At 38.2% G+C, this 24,843-nt stretch overlaps 2 protein-coding genes across 3 annotated transcripts in view; both read left to right on the forward strand.

The window, feature by feature from the left end:
- The first annotated feature begins 3,927 nt into the window (after window positions 1–3,927).
- Window positions 3,928–9,345, forward strand: LOC130914680 (U11/U12 small nuclear ribonucleoprotein 48 kDa protein-like). The gene is made up of 7 exons (XM_057834104.1): window positions 3,928–3,958; window positions 4,081–4,161; window positions 4,227–4,409; window positions 7,446–7,567; window positions 7,630–7,748; window positions 9,078–9,188; window positions 9,258–9,345. Exons 1-7 carry the CDS (start codon window positions 3,928–3,930, stop codon window positions 9,343–9,345), a joined length of 735 nt encoding a protein of 244 aa, XP_057690087.1.
- LOC130915185 (collagen alpha-1(I) chain-like) overlaps window positions 9,345–24,843 on the forward strand; it is a 61,745-nt gene continuing 46,246 nt past the window's right edge. Inside the window, exons 1-6 of one of the 2 annotated variants that reach the window (XM_057835014.1) lie at window positions 9,345–9,615; window positions 9,725–9,783; window positions 11,551–11,752; window positions 21,422–21,506; window positions 21,584–21,649; window positions 21,718–21,866. In XM_057835014.1, coding sequence (XP_057690997.1) covers window positions 11,732–11,752; window positions 21,422–21,506; window positions 21,584–21,649; window positions 21,718–21,866 — 321 coding nt within the window. In that variant the 5' untranslated portion in view covers window positions 9,345–9,615; window positions 9,725–9,783; window positions 11,551–11,731. The remainder of the gene's footprint in view (window positions 9,616–9,724; window positions 9,784–11,550; window positions 11,753–21,421; window positions 21,507–21,583; window positions 21,650–21,717; window positions 21,867–24,843) is intronic. The other variant, XM_057835015.1, reaches the window with a different exon arrangement.

Here is a 24,843-nt window from a genome sequence, read left to right on the forward strand (position 1 = left end):
ATCTTACAATGCTCACTAGTGCTGCAATGATGGATTAACTCGAGTAATTCGATTAGAAAAAAGATTTGAATTAAGTTTTGCTGCTTTGAGTACTCGTTTATTTAAAGTGGCATTTTAATCTTTTTTCTTTTTTTTAAGTCTTTGCATTTAGTTTCATTGATTTGGGTAAATACACTGCCCTCTAGTGGCAACACTGAATATGATTTCACATGGCTGAATTTAGTTGCTCCCTGTTAAGACCAACAGAAGCTAAGTTTTTGTTGAGCTAATGTTTTCTAATGCATTCGTAATTTACTTTATAGGTATATTTAGCCATTATTAGTGGGAATATGTGTTTGAACCATTTGTTAAGCGCATTGTAAAAAAAAAAAAAAAAAAAAGTTAGTATTTATAAGTATATAAGTTAGCCATTTCTTTTGTTGTTCTTAGAAGCTCATTCATTTATTTTCTATCCCGTTTGAGACTCAGCTCAGGTATTTTCATTTTTTATGTTCCTTATCCGTTTACTCGATTATTCGAACTAACTAGTTAATCGATTAATCGATAGCTGCAGCCTTAATATTTACAAAACAAGTAAGCTTGAAGCTTTCAGTAGCAGCCTGCCTTCAAACTGCCATGGGAGATGATTGATCAAAATCCTTTTTTTATCGGCTTAATTTTTTGTTAATCAGCCGATTAACAAAAATATATATGAAATCGCCCGATTGCTAATGTTAGAAAAAAACATCGGGCTGGTATATTGGCTGGCCAATATATCGGTCAACCTCTAGTTTTCTCCTTTTTTTTTTTTGTATTATAAAAAATATGTATAGATTAAAAATATGTAGAAGAATGAAGTGGCTCAAAACAGGATTCTTACCTTTTTTTTAGGTCAACAATGTCGCTAAACAAATCTTAAATTTTTTTCGATTCGTTTGATCATCAATTTTCGTCAGTTAGTTGCATTTGTGGCAGTTGGCCCACAACAAAAATGAATTTGGGGAGGGGATTTAGATCAGGGGATTTTTTTCATCAATTCATTCATTTCTTTTAATCCAGGAGCCAATGGAGGTGTGTCCCTACGACCCCGGCCATCTCATCCCCGTACGCAGCATGGAGCGACACAAAGCATCATGTTGTCTCAGAAAGATGGGCTACTCTTCAGAAGAGCAGGTGACTTTAATATCTTCCTCTTTTAATTACACATTGAAAAATAATATGGTAATTTGGTGTCTGGCAGGCCGCGATGTGCGACTCTTCCGGGTGCTACGACAACACCAGCGTCCGAAGTTTTATGATGGGTGAGTGAAAACTTCACCGAGTAATAGTAGTAACAGTTATTAGGTATGGGGTGGTCAATTTGACCACGTGGATAAAATCACTTAACATTGACAGTAGTAGATACTAGTTACAACCCTTAGCCAAAAGTATGGAATCACCAGTCTCGGACGAACACTCACTCAGACATATTATCATGTTGAACAAACTCAGATAAAAAGCTTGAAAAAAATAATAATGAATTAGTTCAAAAGTGCAACTCTTTAGCATTCAGAAACAATAAAAGAAATGCATTGTGATGGTCAGTAAATGTTACTTTTATAGGGCAAATGCAGGGAAATATACCGTATTGGCCCGAATATAAGACGACCCCCTCTTTTTCAAGACTCAAGTTGGAAAAAAGACTTTTTGAACACCAAGTTAATTTTTATACAGAAAATAATTACAGTACATCCTAAACAAACGATTATAACAATATATTTAGAGAAAAAGCATGTTATTTTGCCTAGTTGAAATCTTAATATCTGAACATTTAAACATGTAAACTAAAGTGCAATCACATTCGTAAAAGAATATCTTCTGGTTTTTTAAATGTAAATAAACCAATCTATTGTGACAAAACAACAAAAGTGCAATAACTGCATTAACCATCAAAGTGAGGTCTAACTGTAACTGTAGTCTTGAAACATCTGAATAACCTGCCGGCATGTGTCCCGTCAGAGCAAGCAGTGCATGAGCCCAAGCGTGGCTTTGATTGAGATGAGCCCTTTTCACCAGACGTGGCTTTTGAGAACGCTTTCTTGATGGTCTTTGCAGCTTGGCTTTTCGCTGCGTTCCCCCCATCTCCAAGGCCCTCATCCAGCTGGTCCAGCTCCTCCAACACTGCCTCTTGCTTCTGTAAGAAAAGCAGCAGAGAGTCGAAGTGGTTGTGTGGACCGAAGCCATTCACTGGGTCAGCCTTATGCTCGATCCACTTCTCCTTTAAAGAGCTTGGTAATTTTCTTTCCAGTGACTGCGCTACAAGACGATTTTTTAAGACGTCCTCTTCTCCCAGGATTACCAGGTCGCTGAGGGCCCGCTCTACTGTTTGGATCAACTCGATAGCTTTTCTTGGGTTGTTTCCTCTCACAGGCGCCAGGCTTTCAATTTCCTCGGCAATTTTAAGCACAATTCTGGCTTTATTTCCAAACCGGTTGTCAAGGCGTTTGAACATCTCATCTGGTGTAGCGCAGCTGGACAGGACCAGGTCTCTCTTCACTTTATCACTCAGGCTAGCCAATAGATGAAACCGCGTGACGCCTGCAGTCCTCAACGGATTTCCCAGCAGCTCCAACTCTGCCCACTCAGTCTTCCATCGATAATAATCAGTCATGTCTCCAGAGAAGACGGGCAGTCGTGTTCTTTCCAGACTGATCTGAGGCTTCAAACCAGTAGGTGGTGCATAGGGTGTTGGCTGCAGACCAGCTCCAATGGGTTCTGTCTTGGGCGTGGTGTGGCATGATTTTTGCCAGCTCAGATCCCAGGTACCTAGCCTGTTCCTTAATTTATACAGCTGCTGTTTGTAGACTGTAGTTTTGTTGCCAGCGACGATACAATCCCACTCATGCACCTTTTGCTCGAGAACATAAATCTTCTCCTGCAGGCACTCCCTCAGGGCTTGGTATTCGAGTTCTGGCAAATTTTCCACCCTGGTGCCCTCCAACTCTGCACATTTTTCCTCTGCACCTTCAGCATGCAACAGAATGTCGGGCTGGGCATATTTGGACCACAATGTTTCCCTTCCAAGCTGAAGTGCTTCTGTGTATGTGGCAAGGCACTTGGTGGTTTTCTCCCTAATCAGGGTGATTTCTTCCTCAGCGTCTTCAGTCTCTCCTAGAGCATCCATATATTCTAGGCCAGTGTCGTGCACCCTGCCAAAATCTGTGCTGAGTGCTCGGAGTTCATCAATTAGGGCTCCTTGCTCTAGGAGGTCAACTGTGAGGGTTAGTTTGTTAGCTCTTCTGCTGAATAAGGCCTGCGCTGTTGAGCGTCTTCCTTTCAGGGCCTCAATTTCAGCCGAATCCATCAGGGCCATAATTTCAGCCGAGAACATAAGTCACCGATGGTCTATTTGGCGTTTTTAATAGGTGCTTCTTCACTTATCAGCCTGATGAGATGTGTTGGCTTGGTGAACCGCAGGTTATTACTGTTCCGTTTTCCCCACGGAAAGGGGTTGACCACGGTGTCTAAGGAATTACTCAGCTCACTTTTCCACTGTTCCTCTTTTCCTCTTTATTTTGCTTTTTGCAGTTTAAAATGTCAGGCAGGAACAGGATTAGCCATAGCAGCAATAGTGGTAGTCGTGGCAGCAGGTAATAACCTGTTGGCTGTACACCGGGTCAAGGCTCACTACTTGTCATGCTGAACGATCGCGGCATTTGCCTTTTCAAATGTGACAAGACGATCATGTGACACGCACGGACATTTGATCACGTGACACGCATGGACATTTGATCACGTGTCAACGATGTCACACGCGAACATTTAAAGGACCGTTTGCTAAACGCACCACACCTCCGTTTGCCATTAAGAGCAGTGCAAATACTGTGAAACACAACACATATTTTTTGCTAGGCGTCGTATATGTTATTGGGGCAGAAAATATTGTATGATTGAGTAATTGGTGGCAATATGAAGTTTGGCCACCAGATGGGGGAAATATGTAGGTCAGAAAACTTGAGGACAATTTGTTTTGTTTACATAAGCACATTGCATGCTTCGTTTTTGTTTGTCATTTTATGGTGTTATGGAAGTATGATATGCTATTTTTTTTATTTCTTGCAGACAAGAATCTTCAAAACCAGGTGATCATACAGGCCAAATCAGCTGCGCCGCTCATGAAGATGGAGGGTGTCTTCTGGAAAGGTACTGTACTGTCTCTTAGTCATGAAATTTGTGATTTCCAGCTGTATTCTTTATTTGGTCACCAGGCCAGTATTCCCAGCACCCGGTGGACGTGCCACAGAACCACAAGCGAGCCGTGTGCGACCTCACCGCGGCCGACCGGTTGGCGCTTTACGATCACGTGATCGGCGTCCTCAACCGAGAGAAGGCCGACGGCGCCTCTGGCAACGACGAGCTTTACGTCGATTTGGTTTCAAAGCTGAAGAAAGGTAAGACATAACCACCATTGCACGTTTTTTTGACAAATCTCTGTAAAACATGGACTGGTGCACGATAATTATTGGTCTGATAATTATCGGTCCGATAATAGGAATTATGACGTCATCCCGATAAATCCGCTAACATTATTAATAGGACCGATAATATGTACTGTGCTGGCTTTACAGTTTACACAATAGTATGGGAAAGCAGTTGACCATTTGCGGGGCATTGCTCCCACCTGCTGGTCAGAATAATTCGCTGTATCTATTTTTTGTTACAGTAGTTTGGTTCACATTACAAGCTCATTCACATACTCATTGCGGTGTCTAGCAGTAGCATTGACAATCGTGAATGCTTTCTGTTACGTTTCCGCCTCGGACATATACGTCTGTAAGTATTTAATGTTTACTATAACATATGAATGTGCAACATATGTTTACCGTAATTTTCGCACTATAAGACGCACCTGACTATAAGCCGCTACCCACCAAATTTGGTACGAAAACAACATTTGCTCATAGATTAGCCGCACTGGACTATTAGCTGCAGCTGTCCTCACTGTGTAATGGGATATTTACACCAAAAGATATTAACCGGTAACACTTTATTTGACAGCAGCATCATACGACTGTCATAAGACCAAACCAACCAGCATGAAGCTTTGCAGCTAATTGATTCAAAGCTTCATTACTTCAAGAAGGTTCATTTGGCTTTCACTGCTCCCTTGGGGGAGACAGTAAACCTCTGCTGCTACCTGCTGTCAACACTGTTGTCGTCCAACATGCCTCCTAGCATGCATTGCAGCACTACAGATGTAAATAGTTATCAAAATTAATGCTAGTCCTATGATGCCACTGTCAAATAAAGTGTTACCTATTAACCCCCCCCCCAAAAAAATCAACAAATAAGCCGTACTTGACTATAAGCCGCAGGATTCAAAATGAAGGAAAAAAGTAGCGCCTTATAGTCCAAAAATTACGGTACTTCTGTGGTGAAGGGTCATATGTACAGAACTTAATAAGTTGTTGTGTTATAGAAGCCAGCCAATGCTTTAGTAGCTCAAGCTAGTGTGCTATGCTTAGGCCTGTCGCGATAACAAATTTTAGTGTGCGATAATTATTCTCATAAATTATTGCGATATGCGATATTATTGCGCGCCCCCCCAATTTTTTTTAACCAATTTACAATAACACAGTGCGAATACAGTATATATTAATAGATCAAGTACACCCATTTAAACACGATAAATATTAACTCTTAAATTCAAATATACTTTTTAATAAATCACAACTAAAAACAATAGACCCTGCCTCTTAAGTTAAAAAAAACAATATTGATACCGCACAGAAACAGAATAAATAAAATGTGTTTTAAAAAAAAAAAAATTGCACTTAATAACTTAAGCATTTAGGAAAATGAAAACATTTCCCGTCATAGCTTCTGCAATGGTGTTCCATAGGGATGCAACGATACAGTTAAGTCATGGTTCGGTACGAATTTTGATACGGGGGACACGATTTTCAATCCGATTCAATACATTTAATGCTCTGTAAAAAAAAATAACAATTGTATTTTTTGTTTCTTTTTTTTTGCTAACGAGCAAAAATTAAATTGCCATCATATAAACATGCATTTTAGTGCATAATATTTACGTGCTTACTTCTTACTGATATGAGAAAAAAATAGTATAAAAGTGCTGAGAACAATCTTTACTGTTTGTAAAGTGAGGCAGGTCACACCGTTGATTGCTACAGCTCTCTTAGCAGCTAGGTTTACTACATGAGCAAGACATCCTATTTATGGTCCGAATCCGTCTGTGTCACATACTGAATTAACAATATTTGCAACATTATCTATAGTCACTGGCATGGATTGATTTGGCCTTCTTAACCTCATGTGACAAATGACAGTTTAGAATTCATCGATGTAGTATATGGACTACATGTCCCATAATCACTCTGGGCTCACGTAGCCAATGGCATGGGACGTAGCACATCTAGTTTGCCATTTCATGATATCTAGTGTGTGCGCGCAACCGCGCATTAAAAAAGTTAGCAAGCGCCGCTGAAGTCACGTCTGCTCATTACTACACTACACCAGCATATGACGGCTTTCATAAACAGGACGAGTTTGAAGCACAGCGCTCTTAATTTCATTCAGCTGTTTGTTGTCAAAGTGAGGTTATTCGTAGCAGCCAAGTCGGTAACAATGTTTTGGCGGACTTTGTTGTAAATATCCAGCGTTGTGCCGAAAAATAGCCGCCCCGCATGAAATGTCACTCCTGACGGGAGCGCCCACACGTCAACAACACCGGCGCGCCATAGATGGTCCACAGTCACTCCGGAGCACTGACGCGGCCGGTATACGTTGAACAATAGGATATAATGGGAACGATTGGCTCTGGCCCTAGTTTTTGCCGGACCTGGAACGAAGATGCATTTTGCGCAGTTGGTAACGAACTTTTAACAGCACGTCTGCCGTACGCGCGCATACACGTGCACGTGAGGCGATAAATCGCAGCGGAAAAATTACCGCCTTCCTTTTTATATATCGCGCGATAAATGGAATTATTGCATATTGCGACAGGCTTAGCTATGCTATACATATAATAGTTGTGTATATAAGTGTATTGTGCATTTTGTTGTATATTGAGTATTGAATATGTGTATTTTTCTGTTGTATTTTCACAATATTAAGACGAGTGTCTTCCCATAAAAGCAAGAAAAGACCAAGATGTGGTTTATGGAAGTGCATTCATTCTTAGCTGGCTGTCGGGCAGTGCAGAAGTGAAACGCGCTGTTTTGTTCATGTTATTATGAAAAATCTGGTATGATCAAAGGCAAATCTATGTTGCATCCACCACTTTTTTTTTTTTTTTTTTCAAACCTCCTGGTGTTCAAAAACTCAGGTTATGCATTTAAAAAATTGTAGTATTTATTATCGGTTATCGATATCGGTATCGGCTTTGAGGAGCAGGAAGTTATCGGTATTGGTTTCAAAAAATGGATATCGCGCTCCCCTAAAATAATGCGTGTTCATGTCAGCTGAGCAACAAAATGAGCCGAAGACTCATCTGGAGCTGATGGCGGAAATGCGGGATTACAAGAGGAGGCGGCAGTCTTACCGCGCTAAGAATGTTCACATCACCAAGAAGTCCTACACGGAGGTATGAAGTTGCCCCTCTGGTGTCATTTTTCTGGGTTTATAACCATCAAAACAACCTGGCAGATTATCCGAGAAGTCATCCAGGTGCACTCAGAGGAGCTAAGCAGACAGTGGAAGGAGCAACACCAAGAGGATGAGGACGAGAAAGAAAAGGAAGAGGCCAGAGAAGGAACATCTCAAAGGTTCTTGGCACTTTTTTTTAATTTACGGCTATAGAAATTAGAAGAGTTCCAAAAAATCAATTATTAGGTGCATAGCGATTCGACACGTGACGATTAGATCACGATTCATAAAGGTTCAAAAATGATGATTTTCCCTCATAACTTTATGACAGCTGCTCGTAGCGGAACGACATTCAAGACACGTCTGCCGCCCGGACACCGTTAATGGACGGACGCACAACGTAATGATTGATGCTCCGGGTTACTGGGAGAGAGATTTACTCCTTTTTAAAAGACTGGAAAATAAACCAAAATCGAGGTTATTTGGGGATTAGGATTATGGTTTAGGGTTAGGGCTTCTTCAGGGCAAATGAAAATGGCCAATTTGAAGTTCTGAACATGCTCGAAAACTCACAAAAATTTGCACATATCAAAATGGTGAGTTTTCATTCACGGGCTGAGCTGTGCAGGGCGTTTTTTTTGTCTTAGGTTTAGGGTTAGGGTTTAGGGTTCACACTCTGCTACTTCTTCTGTGGGAGAACAAAATACTATGTACTTTTCAATGACATATATTAGGGATAAATTGGTTCATCTGATGACAGCAGTGAAGAACTGCTTTGACTAATTAAGGTTGTTGCTTCACACTCTGCTACGTCATCTGTAAGAGAAAAAAAGATACGATGTATTTTTCATCGTGCCAAAGTCGGACTTTTTTTTGACAAAACACCAAATTCAGAAAATGACTAATAACTCCCCCATACAACGTTCAATCTTTTTCATATTTGGCATGTACGTGATGTATCCCAGCCTGAACTCGACTTCATTGAAATATCACCCATTAGGCCTGGCGCCCCCTGCTGGGAACAGGAAATGGCCTTTTTTACAATACCGACTCCTCCTCGAAGGGAAAAAAACCTAATGACCCCCCCCCCCCCCCCAAAAAAAAATCACCGAAAAGAAATTGGAGAAATCAACACAGGACTCCCCAGGGCCCGTTGAGTCCTGCTTGCAGGGCTAGTGATTTTTGTATTTTATTGCTTTTCTAGTTTTCTTAGTGACCGTTTCTTTTTGGTGACACAGTAGTTGTATGTAATGAGGTGATAATTCATTATTTTTCAATCATGTCTTGTTCACTGAATTTTTGCACAATGAATGCAAATGTTCTGCTCACATAACAAATCCATAGCAACAAATGGTCAATAATCGTAACTGCTGGGCTAAACTGTGACCTGCAACTTGCATTTTTGCTCAAAACCCGCTAATAAAAAAACGATTTCAGTATTATTTCAAAATGCTTTTATCGGCCGATAATATCGGACAACTCTAGTCAAATGATTTGATGTCCGGCAGGCGTCATCCGGACGAGCGTCGCTCCGCGTCTTCGGAGTCCCGTCGGTCACGGCGCCGCCGCAGCCGTGAGAAGAGTCGCGACAGAGAACGCAAGAAGAAAAAACGCAAAAGGTGAAGTCATTTTCCGCCATTGGTGTAACGTGAAAATTCTTCTAATCTCTCATGTTTGGATGCGCGCAGGGATTCCCGCTCTCCGGAGGACAAACACCGCAATGGCAAAAAGAAAAAGAAAAAGAAAGAAGAGCGGGAGAGAAGTGACAGTTCCTGACTTGATTCATTGCGTCAATAAAGTTTGAACACGCAACATGTCGTGTTTTTGAAGTGGAATTGTTTCCAACATTTTTTTGTTGTTGAATATTTGAATGTTAATAAAATTTCAAACAAAGCAGAAATCCGTGTATAAACATTTATTGATGGTGAATTGCTACCTCCTGCAGGTGAAAGCGGGAACTACGCACTCTTCTTGGTTGGCTGCCAGTTTTTCCAGTAAAAGCCAGGGAATGTTGGACAAGAGTGTCACACCAGTGGAGGTTCAAAGGTTAACCTGCTTTTTTATTTCAAGCATTTGAGTCGTTTAAAAATATAAAGGTAAAAAACGAGCCTCCTACCATATTTCTGTGGTAAAATAACTACATTGTTTGCTCCAGGTTCAACAATGAGGAAGTACAAAATCTCAGGATTAATTGAAATGAGCTCCTATTAATTGGTTAATATTGTCCTTGTTGTTTTGTGTCCCATTTTTTTAAAGAAAAAAAAGAGTACATATCTTTTTTTTTTTTTTTTTTTACAAAAAAGGTAAGCTATACTTTCCCCCATTTTTATTTAATTAAAATGCTTGTATAGCTACAAACATTACCCATTGCACTTAAAAAAAAACAATTCAAAATACTTTTTTCAACCAAAAATGGTTAAAAAAAAAAAAATTTCAAGTTAACCCTTTCAGACCTGCATTTTTTTCTGCTGAGCAAAAAAACAATCTGTACTGTACCAGAACAAAGTGCATTTTTTTGGGTCGGGGATATGTTTTTTGGGGGGTTATTTTTTATTTTAATGTGTTTTTAATGAGATATGAGCACTTTACTTTATCCTTTTTGAAGTTGCGTTTGGTCAGCCACTTTCATAGAGCCAAAAATAGCGAAGAGGGCATGCCAAACCGCATGATTTAATTTCGATGGGTAAAGTTTTATCCAATCATCTCCCAGAATTGGCAATAGCAACTAAATTCAGTGTATTTATTGGTTTAGAGACCAGAACACGAAATGTCCTTCATGTCTGAAGGGGTTAATGTTAACATTTTTAATTAGAATACGAAAAACATCTATCTCGGTATATATTTAACTTTTTTGTGTATTTTTTTAAATACCTGTATTTCTTTTTTATATAAGAAAAATGGCAAAAAATAGTGCCTGTTCTCATTTTTATTTTCATTTTTAAATTGTTTTCCATTTCCAAATCTTTTATATTCTTTTAACTTGTATTTTTGTAGTTTATTTTTTATTTTTATTTTTTTTACTTTTTAATTTCTAAATATATATATTGTATTTTTTTGGTTTTTTGTTAATTTGTTTCTATTTCTAAATATTTTATATATTTTTTTAATTGTATTTTTTATTTAAAACGAGCAAAAACCCAAATATTTACTCAACATTTTCTAAAATATATATATATATATTTTTAAATGGGAAAATCTGTTTTTTTTTTTGTATTTTTTTTTGTTGGTAGTTTTCATTATTATTATTTTTTTTATATAAAGAATTGGTTATAAAGTGTTCTTGCATTATTTTTTAATACGTTTTCTAAATAAAAAAAATATGGGAATATCTATAGTTTAAAAAAAATGTTTTCATTTTTTTAATTAAAAAAATTGTCATAATAAAGTACTTTCTAGCAAGTTTTTAATACATTTTTCTTAGTAAAAAGAAACGCAAATCCTGCATACTCATTTTCGTAGATTTTTATTTTTTTTTTTTTACATTCATTAAAACCAAATATTTTAGATCCAAAAATCAAAAGGAAAAACAACTAGCCAATAAGTAGAGGTCATTTTCACTGTCACTCATTTGGAAAAGTGATGAACTACTGAGAATACTTAAATACCGAATTTTCCGCACTATAAGGCGCATCAGAATATAAGGCTCACCTTCAATGAGTAGCCAATCTAAAACTGTTTACATAGAATAGCCTATTTAAAACTGTTCACATATGCGCATTACAAGGTGCAGTAGTAGTAGTGGTTGGGGTTATACGCTAAAGGGAATGTCATGCTACGATTAACTAATGTTGATCCATGTATAAGGAGCATCAGATTATAAGGAAGATTATAATTGTCAGAGAAAATTAAGAGCTTTTAGGTGCGCCTTATAGTGTGGAAAATACTAAAGTGCTTAAATATTCTCAATTCTCTTTTTCTTGCCCCGGTTTTTTGCCGCCAACACCTGCATGACCTCTCCATCCCTTGTGTACTCTCCTTCAGCTCTGCCGAAGCCCAACTCTACCTCAGGTATTTCTCACCCTGTTGAGAAGAAACCGAACCCGAGCGCTCCTGCAAAAAAGACAGAATCTCCAGCGTCCAGTCCAGGAGGGCGACCGTCCCAGGGGAATCATGCAGTGAGGACCAGTGACTGCTTTTCTTTTTGTCGTTTTCTACCTGAACCATGGGAGCCTCCGTTGACAAGGTGAGCATGACGGTGCCATTGACATTGATAGATGGTTTGAAAACTGAACTGTTTTATGTTTGCTACACAGTAACTTTTTGCATATCACCAGGAAGAAAACGTATTAACAACCTTGCTACTGTTAAAACGACTTTTGAAAGGGTTTTGATGTCCAATCCATTTGAACTGGGAGGTCCATTCATTCGCTGCCACCCTCCCAGTTCGAATGGATTGGACATCTACCAGTGATTAACAAACTATTTACATGTATGAATAGCAAGTTTAAGTATCATATAATATAGAAATGACATGAAATTTTCGAATCCACACATTTTTCTACGTTGGATAAAGAATATAAATGAAATAGAGCTTTCTGTGACTGTGTTATAGTGGTCAGACGACCATTTACAGGTTTACAATTTAAACCTTTGAGTGAAAACTTGAGTCATTCTAAAAATGATTGTTGGAAAAGAAGATGTCGAAAGAATGCTGAATGCAGGTCACCTGACTAGCCTTGGGGTCCAGCGGGGCGACAGTGTGTCGGGTTCACGTCGCCCTTCATGTATGCTTCGTAATGCCGTACCATTTAAAGTGTATATATATATATATTTTTTAACAGTAATAATAATAAAAACGAATTTATATTGATGCTTCCACACATTATAAATTGAATAGTCAAGAATAATCACCCATTAAACACCACTGTTTAAAGTTTATATGTATATATACTAGGGCTGTCAAACGATTAAAATGTTTAATCGGGTTAATTATAGCTTAAAAATTAATTAATCGTAATTAATCGCAATTCAAACCATCTATAAAATATGCCATATTTTTCTGTAAATTATTGTTGGAATGGAAAGATAAGACACAAGACGGATATACAGTTGTAGTCAAAAGTTTACATACACTTGTGAAGAACATAATGTCACGGCTCTCTTGAGTTTCCAGTTATTTCTACAACTCTGATTTTTCTCCGATGGAGTGATTGGAACAGATACTTCTTTGTCACAAAAGACATTCATGAAGTTTGGTTCTTTTATGACTTTATTATGGTTTAACAGAAAAAGTGATCAAACCTGCTGGGTCAAAAATATACATACAGCTACACGAATTAGCAATTTGGGCGAATCATTGACTTGAACAAGTCAGGAAAGTAACTTGGAGCCATTTCAAAGAAGCTGCAGGTCCCAAGAGCAACAGTGCAAACAATTGTATATAAGTATAAAGTGCATGGCACTGTTTTGTCACTGCCACGATCAGGAAGAAAATGCAAGCTATCAACTGCTGCTGAGAGAAAATTGGTCAGGAGGGTGAAGATTCAACCGAGAATCACCAAAAAGCAGATCTGCCAAGAATTACAAGCTGCTGGAACACAGGTGTCAGTGTCCACAGTCAAGCCCTTGCTCCAAAAGCGGCACCTTAAGGCTCGACTGAAGTTTGCTGCTGATCACTCGGAAAAAGATAAGATCTTCTGGAGGAAAGTTCTGTGGTCAGACAAAACAAAAATCGAGCTGTTTGGCCACAATGCCCAGCAATATGTTTGGAGGAGAAAAGGTGAGGCCTTTAACCCCAAGTACACCATGCCTACCGTCAAGCACGGCGGTGGTAGTATTATGCTGTGGGGCTGTTTTGCTGCCAATGGAACTGGTGCTTTACAGAGAGTAAATGGGATAATGAAGAAGGAGGATTACCTTCAAATTCTTCAAGATAACCTAACGTCATCAGCCCAAAGATTGGGTCTTGGGCGCAGTTGGGTGTTCCAACAGGACAATGACCCCGAACACACATCAAAAGTGGTAATGGAATGGCTAAATCAGGCTAGAATTAAGGTTTTCGAATGGCCTTCCCAAAGTCCTGACTTAAACCCCATTGAGAACTTGTGGACAATGCTGAAGAAACAAGTCCATGTCAGAAAGCCATCAAATTTTACTGAACTGCACCAATTCTGTCAAGAGGAGTGGTCAAAGATTCAACCAGAAGCTTGTGGATGGCTACCAAAAGCGCCTGATTGAAGTGAAAATGGCCAAGGGACATGTTACCAAATATTAGCGCTGCTGTATGTATATTTTTGACCCAGCAGATTTGATCACTTTTATCTGTTCACCCATAATAAAGTCATAAACAGGCATGAAAATCTCTCACCTTTCGGCGAAATTCGCCGTTTTGAAGTCAAAAAGGGCGACCTACGTGAATTGCGTAGATCCGAGGAGAAATTCTTTTTTTGGGGGGGGGGTCGCAAGGTTTTATTTAATTATTATTATTATCATCATGTGATTAACTTAGTACGTAAACTGAGCATTTAAGAACACAGTCAGCAAATCCTTCTAGATGCTTCGCTGACGAGAACCAATCATCGGGCCAAGCTGCGTTCCATTATTCCAAACGCGCGCACTCCTTACTGTACATGGAGTGCTCGGAGAGCCTTCGGTTGCATTGCAAAGCAGCGAAATCAAAAAGCAGGCCTTATCCACATCGGGGCAGACCAGAGCGCAGCATACACACTTGCCTGTATTTGCCAGCAGATTGAATTTGGTGAGTAATGGTTTCAATCGTTTTCACGTTTTGCGATATAAAAAAGTTACTGCCATTCGTTGCAGCTTGCGTTGAACACTGCCAGAGCTCGCCAAATCTCCCATGAAAAAAAAATAGCTCCCGTTAAATTGGCGTCAAGCTTGTGTATTTAGCGGTAATATAAACGAAGAAACACACTGTTGAGTCAAATTAAGCGGCATTCTCTCGGATGGAGGGGGCGCCTCACATCGCTCCCGTCGTCCGCCGGAGACGCGTTATTTTCGGCTTGGATTTGAGCTGACGGCCGGTGTCGGCACAACAGCGGCCCGACGAGTGGTGGGAATGAGTCCTGCTTCTTAAAGCTTTTCAGAAATACAGGGATCCCTCGTTTTTCGCGGTTAATGGGGACCAGAACCCGCCGCAATAAGTGAAAACCGCGAAGTAGCGCCCCCCCCATTTTTTTGTGCGTGTTCAATGCATTTATTCAGATTTTACATTGGAAAAAAGATACATATACATACATACATAAGACTTGTTTTTTCACTTTTTTCACCAAAGTATCATTTATAAATGATTTTCAAGCACTTCAAAATGTAAGAATTATGATAAGTTTTAAACATGTTACTGCCCCACCGAATTATTTTTAAACAAGAATAAAGTAGTTAGAAAATGCTTGCCTTTATTAAAAGCTTCATAGTGAGTCTACTCAAACCCTCTCAGGCTTTGGTAAACGGTGATTGGCACATGTGCAAAGTTTTTCTTTTTATATATATTTTTTTGTTTGAAGCAACTTATTTGATTGAATAATAAAGGCACAAATGTCCTAGCCAAAATGTGGCCCAAACGCAAAACATTACTTAAATGGAAAAATTTGTTTCAATCAAGAAAAATAGTTTTCAAATGCTTTTTTTGTCTCAAATTTATTATTGCAATCAAAAACATTTTTTTTATTGAAGCTACTTTTTGAGATTAAAAGTATATACTGTATTTTGATTGAAGCAACTTTGTTTTTGATAGAAGTAACTTTGTTTTTTGATTGAATAATAAAAACCCAAATCTAACTCCATCGTTATTGAGTGAGAAAGAAATTAAGAAAGCTTTAAAACCAAAAGCCACCGGGGAGTCTGTTTGTTTTTTAAAATATTTATATTTCATTACATAGACATGCGTCGTAGGGAAGGGAGTTTGAGGGATAAAAAAAGGAGTTAGATGAGGCTGCTAAAGGCAGTGGATACTTCATCAGCTGGGTGAATAGCAGACCTCCTGGTAAGAACAAGTTTGCAAGGATAGTCGGGTATTAAATCCAATTATAAACACAATTACAATGTTATTTTTCTATAAGATTTTTATGTCATTGCTTTATTAATCATTAGGGGCTAGAGTTGTTAAGTATGGATAATAATGAAATAATAGTTTTAAGAAAACTGTGCTGTTGGTGGCTCAGTGACCATCTGATGTGGTTTGTTCTCAGATGAACAAGTTGAGGAAGGAAGTTTTGATGCAGACGTTGAAGGAAGAAAAGAGGCAGACTGACTGAGTCACAGCCAGAAAGTGTTGATGACAGTTTTGATTTCTATTCACTGTTGCCCCCTCCCAATTAAAGTATGTCACAGTCGCAGCCAATTATTATCTAAAGCTGGTTAAAATTTAAGTTATGTTGTTTTAAGGTGTATTAAATACTTGTTCATGTGCCCCTTTTGATCTACGAGCACCCACCCCTCCACCGGTCTCTGCATGGCCCTGCTGAAACACAGTGTGGGTCGACAGAGCTCAATATTTTGTTGGGGTGTACAATACAGTGTACTGGAACATATTTCCTTCAAACCCTTCTCACCTTTTTAACCCCTGACCCATTTTCATGCCTGCATAAAAGAACCAAACTTCATGAATGTTTTTTGTGACAAAGAAGTATCTGTTCCAATCACTCTATCAGAGAAAAATCAGCTGGAAACTCAAGAGAGCCATGACATTATGTTCTTCACAAGTGTATGTAAACTTTTGACCACAACTGTATGCTGTACATTCAACATACCGTACATAAGTACTGTATTTGTTTATTATAACAATAAATCAACAAGATGGCATTAACATTAACATTGTGATAAAGCGATCCATGGATAGAAAGACTTGTAGTTCTTGTAGCTCTAAATGTTAGTACAAGTTATAGAAATTTTATATTAAAACCCCTCTTAATGTTTGTTTTAATAAGATTTGTAAAATTTTCAATCAAAAAATAAACTAGTAGCTCGCCCTTGTTGATGTCAATAATTACACAATGCTCATGGTGCTGAAACCCATAAAATCAGTCGCACCAAAGCGCCAGCAGAGGGAGACAAAAAACACAAGTAACAAGCGGACATGACACTGTGCTGTCAATTTAATCTGTTTGAGCGGGGCATGTGCGTTAATTGCGTCAAATATTTTAACGTGATTAATTTTTAGAAATGATTACCGCCCTTTAACGCGAGAATTTTGACAGCCCTAATATATACAGTACAGGCCAAATATTTTTGACACAACTCATTGAATGCAACACAAATGAAGGTCCCAGCCCCATTGATAAAGAATAAATTCCATTAATCAATCCTAAAAAGGCATTCCTGTGAAGTCAAAAAACATTTTAGGTGACTCCCTCTTGAAGCTCATCAAGAGAATGGCAAGAGTGCAAAAAAAGTAATCGGAGCAAAAGGTGGCTACGTTAAAGAGTATTATACATGTTTTTAGTTATTTCATTTTTTGGTAAGTACATACGGTAATTCCACACGTGTTCATTCATAAGTTTATGACCTTCAGTGAGAATTTACAGTGTAAGTAGTTATGAAAATAAAAGAAAACGCATGAATGAGAAGGTTTGTCCAAACTTTTGGCCTGTACTGTATCCGACGCGGGGCATGGACGATTCGATTCGATGCGGGCAACAAGCCGAATCGATTCAGCGCATTTTAAAACATAGAAGTACGTTCAAAAATCTTCCCTGCGCAATTTCGGTGATGCAACGGATTTGGTTTCCCCATTTGTATTATTATACTCATGTTTCATTTTTTACACACCGCATAACTCTGGTCAAGTTTCCCATGAACGCCGTGGCCCGCATGTTTTTTAAATTTTTTTAAATTAAACTTTACCAGCGTTATTTCATTGTGTAAATCCTTTTATAATGATCATAAAAATATGTAGACTATTTAAACATTAAGAAAACTTGCGTTTTTTTTTTCTGCCGAGAATTCGTTACGAAGGGCACTTTTATTTATGCACACAAAGGCAACAGAAATGTGAGCCTTTTGAATCTTCTCCTCTGTGTGTCTGCAAAACCGCATGTTTTTTTTTTTTTTTTTTTTTTTTTAATATTAAACTTTCCCTGCATTATTTGGTTGTGTAAATGCTTTTATAATGATCATAAAAATATGTAGACTATTTAAACATTAAGAAAACTTGCGTTTTTTTTTCTGCCAACTGAGAATTCGTTATGAAAGACACTTTTATTTATGCACACAAAAGCAACACAAATGTGATCCTTTTGAATCTTTACTGTGTGTGTCTGCAAAACCGCATCTTTTTTTTTTTTTTTTAATATTAAACTTTCCCGGCGTTATTGGGTTGTGTAAATGCTTTTATAATGATCATAAAAATATGTAGACTATTTAAGGGTTGGGCTGGATTTTTTAGGCCCGATCTAACAAGTATTTGATACACTGTCAATGGGAAAACCCATTGGCAGTGTATCAAATACTTGTTCTCCCCACTGTATATAGTGGGCTAGGCCTGCATTTCACTTTTATTCTACATTGCAATTTAGTTGATGTTTTGTTTGCAACTGAAATGATCCCTGGATTGATATTGTGATAAAGATGCTGCTGCAGTACAATATTTTCTTTGTCGTTTTCTTTAATATTTACTTGAATATTTTTATTGATGGGTCGTTGTGACGAAAATACAGTGACTGTTATTACTGATTTTGCACAGGAGTTCAGATGTTGCACTGTGTGAAAGGCTGCTACTGTGTGTAAAAAAAAAAAAGAGAAAGCCCTGGTCTCATTCAAAGCTCAAATAAATGCTGTGATCTGTTTTTTTTTAATATATATATCTGAAAGTATTTTTTATTTGACTTCAACCAGGAGTGACACAAGAGCTGTTTAATGTCTGACCACTTGTGTTGCCTCATGATTCACGAAAAATATGCTTTGCTTTAGAATTTTAACGCATCCCAGGCTTTAATGCATTGCGATGCATTGCCAAATCGAAATTTGTTGGTAGTCTTCAGACTTCATAATGCGATGCACACGGTCAAGCAGTCCAGTCCCAGAGGCAGCAAATCAACCCCCAAACATCAGGAAACCTCCGCCATGTTTGACTGTGGGAACCGTGTTCTTTTCTTTGAAGGCCTCATTTTTTCCCCTGTAAACACTATGTTGATACATTTTCCCAAAAAGCTCTATTTTTGTCTCATCTAACCAGAGAAAATTCGTCCAAAACGTTTTTGGCTTTGTCAGGTAAGTTTTGGCAAACTCCAGCCTGGCTTTTGTATGTCTCTGGGTCAGAAGTGGGGTCTTCCTGTGAATCCTACCATAGAGTCCCTTTTCATTCAGACGCCGACGGATAGCACAGTTTGATATTGTTGTATCCTCGGACTGCAGGACAGCTTGAACTTGTTTGCAAGTCCGCACAATCTTTCGCTGAAATCTCTTGTCAATTTTTCTTTTCTGTCCACATCTAGAGGGGTTAGCCACAGTGCTATGGGCTTTACACTTATTGATGACACTGTGCGCGGTAGACACAGGAACATTCAGATCTTTGGAGATGGACTTGTAGCCTTGAGATTGCCCATGCTTCCTCACAATTTTGATTCTCAAATCTTCAGACAGTTCTTTAGTCTTCTTTCTTTTCTACATGCTCAATGTGGTACACACAAGGACACAGGACAGAGGTTGAGTCAACTTTGATCCATTTTAACTGGCTGCAACTGTGATTTAGTTATTGCCACTACCTGTTATGTGCCACAAGTAAGTAACAGATGCTGTTAATTATCCAAATTAGAGAAGCATCGCATGAGTTTTCAAAGGGTGCCAATTAGGGTTGTTCCGATCATGTTTTTTTGCTCCCGATCCGATCCCGATCGTTTTAGTTTGAGTATCTGCCGATCCCGATATTTCCCGATCCGATTGCTTTTTTTTTGCTCCCTATTCAATTCCAATCATTCCCGATCATATACATTTTGGCAATGCATTAAGAAAAAAATGAATAATAAATATATACATTCAACATACAGTACATAAGTACTGTATTTGTTTATTATGACAATAAATCCTCAAGATGGCATTTACATTATTAACATTCTTTCTGTGAGAGGGATCCACGGATAGAAAGACTTGTAATTCTTAAAGGATAAATGTGACTTTGTATATTGTGACTAAATATTGCCATCTAGTGTATTTGTTGAGCTTTCAGTAAATGATACTGTAGCCATTCAACTGTTCTGTCCAAATGCATGATGGGAAGTGCAACCATGACTGTGCGTAACGGCACCAATTGATATATCTTCTCTGCATTGGGAAATAACATAGAGTGTTAAGCAAAAGATCTTTTAAGGCTTGAGCCAATTAAAAAAAAGTTCCAAAGTCTGCCAAAATTCACTCTACTCATTTTACGCTGCCTTTTAGCTCTATATATAGGTAAAACAACGCCATTATAGATTGAACGCGACAATGTGTGAGTGGGTCGTGCAGCGCATGCGTTAATTGCGTTAAATATTTAAATGTGATTAATTTTTTTAAAATTAAGTACCGCCGTTAACGCGATAAATTTGATAGCCCTACTTTAAGCCAAAACTAAAGACTCTGGATGAGTGTAAGACATTTTGTCTGTAACGTTAAATACAATTAGAAAACGATTTAATTTAAATAAATATATATATATATATATATATATATTAAAAAAAAGCCTGTCCAATATTTTTTTGCCGATTCCGAAACTTTAAAAATGACGTGATCGGACCCGATCGATCGGGATGCCGATACTTTTGTCCGGCCCATTTTTGGAGTTTTGTGTAAAATGATCATGATTTCATTTTTTTCCCTATTCTTTTTTGTGTTTTTTCATTGCAAGCAAAATAAATGAATCTATTACTACCAAATCGTTTGTAATTGCAATCATTTTCTGGGAGAAATTGAGCATTATCTGACAGAATTGCAGGGGTGGCAATATTTTTGGCCAGCAGTGTATCTTTTTCCTTTCGGTCATGACCCATCGTTCATGACCATAGGTGAGGGTAGGAACAAAGATCGAAAAGTAGCCTCTCGGCTCAGCTCCTTCTTCGTTGCAACAGTGCGATAAAGTGACTGCAGGGCTGGCCCAGGCCATTTGGGGCCCCTAAGCAAAATAATGCAAAGGGGCCCATATTTTTGGCCCACCATTTCGTCACAGTGTACTGTGAAACCCATACATGCAATCCAAGCCATACGTCCATATTTTGTATATAAATCAGATTTTGTTGCACTGCATACTTCAAACTTCTCACCCCAAATGATTGTCAGTACTTACAGTAGATAGTGCCAAACATTTTTCTCAAAGAGGAAAGAAAGAAGTTAAGGAACTTTTATTTTTTTGAGCTTGTAATCAAGTATCAAAACTCCCAGAAGTCAAATAAAGCAAACTGTAGTAAACAAAATAGAATATAAATTAAACAATTGCCATATTGAGGGCCCCCTAGTGGTCAGGGGCCCTAAGCAGCTGCATAGTCTGCGTATAGGTTGGGCCTGCCCTGAGCGACTGTAATACGCTCCATACATTATATCAAAATGTATTAATGATATAGGTAATAAAAGGTGATTTAAGCAAAATTTCTGTCAATGCAACACACTGTGTTATAGGTAGTTTTGTTTTCCACAATATTTTTTATTGGTTATCCATATGTACACATTGTGAAGACAATAACAATAAATTGAGTAAAACTAACAAAAAAAAAGCCTTCCCACATTAGGTCCAATCAAAGTTTACATATTTGTTCAAACTCCTCTGCTTTCCCTCTTAAACCGAGGTTCATTTTTCTTTTTTTTTTTTTTCTTTTTTTTTCATTTAATTTATATATACGTTTTTATTTTGTTTTTTATACATTTTATATTTTCATTTCCTATTGTTGAGATTTATAATTTCACTTTTATAATTTTTTCCTCTTTGCAGGCATCTTCACCCCGGATGCTTTTTGTTCTGTTGCTGTGCATCATCGGCGCTCTCTCTCAAGAGGAATATTCCGGAAACCACTCAGGTCGGCACCGATCCGTTATCGTGTCTAATGCGTTGAAGGATTTTCCTAACGGGCCAACGTGTGACTTGAATGCGCAGGTGAGGATCAGACCTTCGAGGGCTCCATCCCGGACCGCTACGACCACTTGAGGCCGCCGCAGCCAGGTTTGTCACATCACGTCCGATCCGTTGCTCCTCCGTCACGGTTCTGATACGGCGGTCATCCCCGGTAGAGTCTTCTAATGGTTACGACGAGGAGGATGAGTACGACCCGTACGGGCCCGCCCCCACCCAAGTCACTATGATCACCGAGGACGCCTTCCCCTACGTCACCGCCACCGAGTCGCACTACGCCAAGGAGGACAAGCCAGGTCGGAGGAGGGTGGGTCATGCAAATAAAAACTCACTCATGAGCTGCCTTTAACAGCAATAGACGTCCAGACTTTTTTGACTTGGAGTAGCGGTGGCGCAGGAAGTAGGGTGCTGCAGCACCCCCTGGTATTGGGTAGAAAAGTAGATTTATTTTTTTGTTCGAAATAAATCAATAGATAAAACTAGAGATGATGCCGATCGATCGGGTCCGATCACGTCATTTTCAAAGTATCTGAATCGGCAAAAAAATATCAGGCATGCCTTTTTAAATATATATATATATATATATATATATATATATATATATTTTAAATCACATTGTTTTCTAATTGTATTTAACGTTACAGACAAAATGTCTTACACTCATCCAGAGACTTTAGTTTTGGCTTAAAGTGGGGCTGTCAAATTTATCGCGTCAACGGTGGGAATAACATTAAAATATTTGACGCAATTAACGCATGCGCTGCACTATCCACTCACGCATTGTCGCACTCAATCTATAATGGCACCGTATTACGTATGCGTAGAACTGAAACGCAACGTAAAATGAGTAGAGAGAATTTTGGCAGCCTTTGAAGCCTTTTTTTTAATTGGTTAAAGCCTTACAATCCCTCTCTCAACGATCAGAAATATCGTGGGAAGCAATGTGGGGAAGAAAGGTAGTAGTAGGCCTGAACGATGTTGGAAAAAACTATTGCTGTGATTTTTTTGGGGTTTGCGATATTATATTGCAATATTAAAAAAAATATATATATATATTTATACTTTTTTTTTTTTTTGTAAGAAATTTTCACTAGATGACTTGAATAGCTGTTTGGAAAGACTTTGGATGACTCTCAATGACCAGTGTACAGTGATCCCTCGTTTTTCGCGGTTAATGGAGAACCTGACACGATAAGTGAAAAACTGCGAAGTTGCGCACCCCGCCCCCCAAATTTTTATTTTTGTGTATATGTGGTCAATGTATTTATTCAGATTTAGTATTGGAAAGAGATACATATAAGGCATGCTTTTTTTCCTCACCTTTTCCCCAAAGTCTGATTTTTAAAAATGTGTGTGTATGTATATATATGTATGTATATGTATATATATATGTATATATATATATACTGTATATATGTATATATATATGTATATATATATATACTGTATATATATAATAATGTATATATATATAATGATAAATGGTTTTAAGCACTTCATATGCAATAATTATGATCAGTTTTAAACATAACTGTCCAACCAAATCATTTTTGAACATGAATAAAGTACTGTAGTAGAAAAATGCTTGCCTTTATTAAATACCTCTGTTTATCTACCTTAGCTGTGACTCTTGGTGGACATGTAGAAATTACACTCCTCATGATCACTTCTGGCATTTAATTTATATGTCTCAAACATCTCCACACACACACATTCATTTCAAAGTGGCTTCCTTGCAGAAACTGTTTTACAAGTTAAACGATGATTGACAGCTGATGCGCTGTGATGTCCGCTGCTTTGGCAAGATCAAAGATACCAGCATCGTTAACTTTAATAAGCAAGTGCTGCAGTGACTTTGAGGTTCAAAGAGCATGTGAGGCTCTGCGCAGAGTAGAAAGCAGGGCGTATGTGGATTTAGAAAAATAAAAACTATCGCACGTCCTTGTGATGGGACTATCGCGCACACACACATCGCAATGGCAATGTTTAAATGATATATCGTTCAGGCTTAGGAAGTAGTTGATCTTTTGGTTAACACCCTATTTTATTTCCCAACGCTGAGAAGATATATCAATTGGTACCATTACGCACAGTCAGTGTTGCACTTCCCATCATGCATTTGGGCAGAAGTTAAATGGCTGAATTATCATTTACTGAAAGCTCATAAAAATCCACTAGATGGCAATATTTAGTCACAATATACAAAGTCACATTTGTCCTTTAAGAATTACAAGTCTTTCTATCCGTGGATCCCTCTCACAGAAAGAATGTTAATAATGTAAATGCCATCTTGAGGATTTATTGTCATAATAAACAAATACAGTACTTATGTACTGTATGTTGAATGTATATATTCGTCCGAGTTTTATTCATTTTTTTCTTAATGCATTGCCAAAGTGTATATGATCGGGGAAAATTATCGGGAATGATTGGAATTGAATCGGGAGCAAAAAATAGCAATCGGATCGGGAAATATCGGGATCGGCAGATACTCAAACTAAAACGATCAGGATCGGATCGGGAGCAAAAAAACATGATCGGAACAACCCTAGATAAAACCTAATGAAGCAATAGTGTATTTAACTTTGGTGATTAAATATATATATATTTTTTGTGAATACCATGTTCACCACCTGGCACCTTGCTTGCTGCCGGATCACGTTGAATAAGGCGCTATTGGAATGGAAAACTGTTGACAGGCTAGGTGTTACTATGGCGCAAAAACGATTTTTCTCTTTACAAAAACATAGAAATTTTGTAAAATTCAATTTGAGGTCGAAAATGAATATAATAGAATAGAAGAATAGAATAGCCCTTAACTGTCATTATACAGTTGTACAATGAAATTGTGGAGCATCTATCGTGCAGTGCAGGACAAGTAAAAATCTCAAAAGTACAAGAATAAAAGTATAAAATCTAAATAAATATCGCAGGTGTATGAGGTACTCCTATGTTCAGGCAGTGCAAATAATTGAGTAGCAGCAGGTGATAGTGGAGGGATTGGATATTGCAGATTATTATTGCACGTAAATAAATATTGCACATAGAATTTGTGTAAATAGAAGTTAAGAAGCAGCAGTTGATGGTGAGGCATTGAATATTGCACATCCTAAGTATTGCACATAGTATATTGCAATACATCTCCCAGAGAGGTCAGTTCAAACAGCTGGAAGCCAGACTAATTATAATGATAGTTCTATGATAGTGCCCAGCGAGGACAAGTTAGCTGCAGATTTAGACTGTGGAGTCCAGAGAGGAAGTCTATCGTTGGTCTTAGACTTCAC

Source organism: Corythoichthys intestinalis, chromosome 4 (genome assembly GCF_030265065.1).
Source record: "Corythoichthys intestinalis isolate RoL2023-P3 chromosome 4, ASM3026506v1, whole genome shotgun sequence".
Lineage (NCBI taxonomy): Eukaryota > Metazoa > Chordata > Actinopteri > Syngnathiformes > Syngnathidae > Corythoichthys > Corythoichthys intestinalis.

Excerpts from the sequence above, each read along its gene's own strand:
- LOC130914680 (XM_057834104.1), top strand. The coding sequence starts at position 3,928 with ATGAAGTTTGGCCACCAGATGGGGGAAATAT. Across the intron at positions 3,959-4,080 it reads CCACCAGATGGGGGAAATAT|ACAAGAATCTTCAAAACCAG; the intron begins GTAGGTCAGAAA and ends TATTTCTTGCAG. Across the intron at positions 9,189-9,257 it reads AAGAAGAAAAAACGCAAAAG|GGATTCCCGCTCTCCGGAGG; the intron begins GTGAAGTCATTT and ends GGATGCGCGCAG.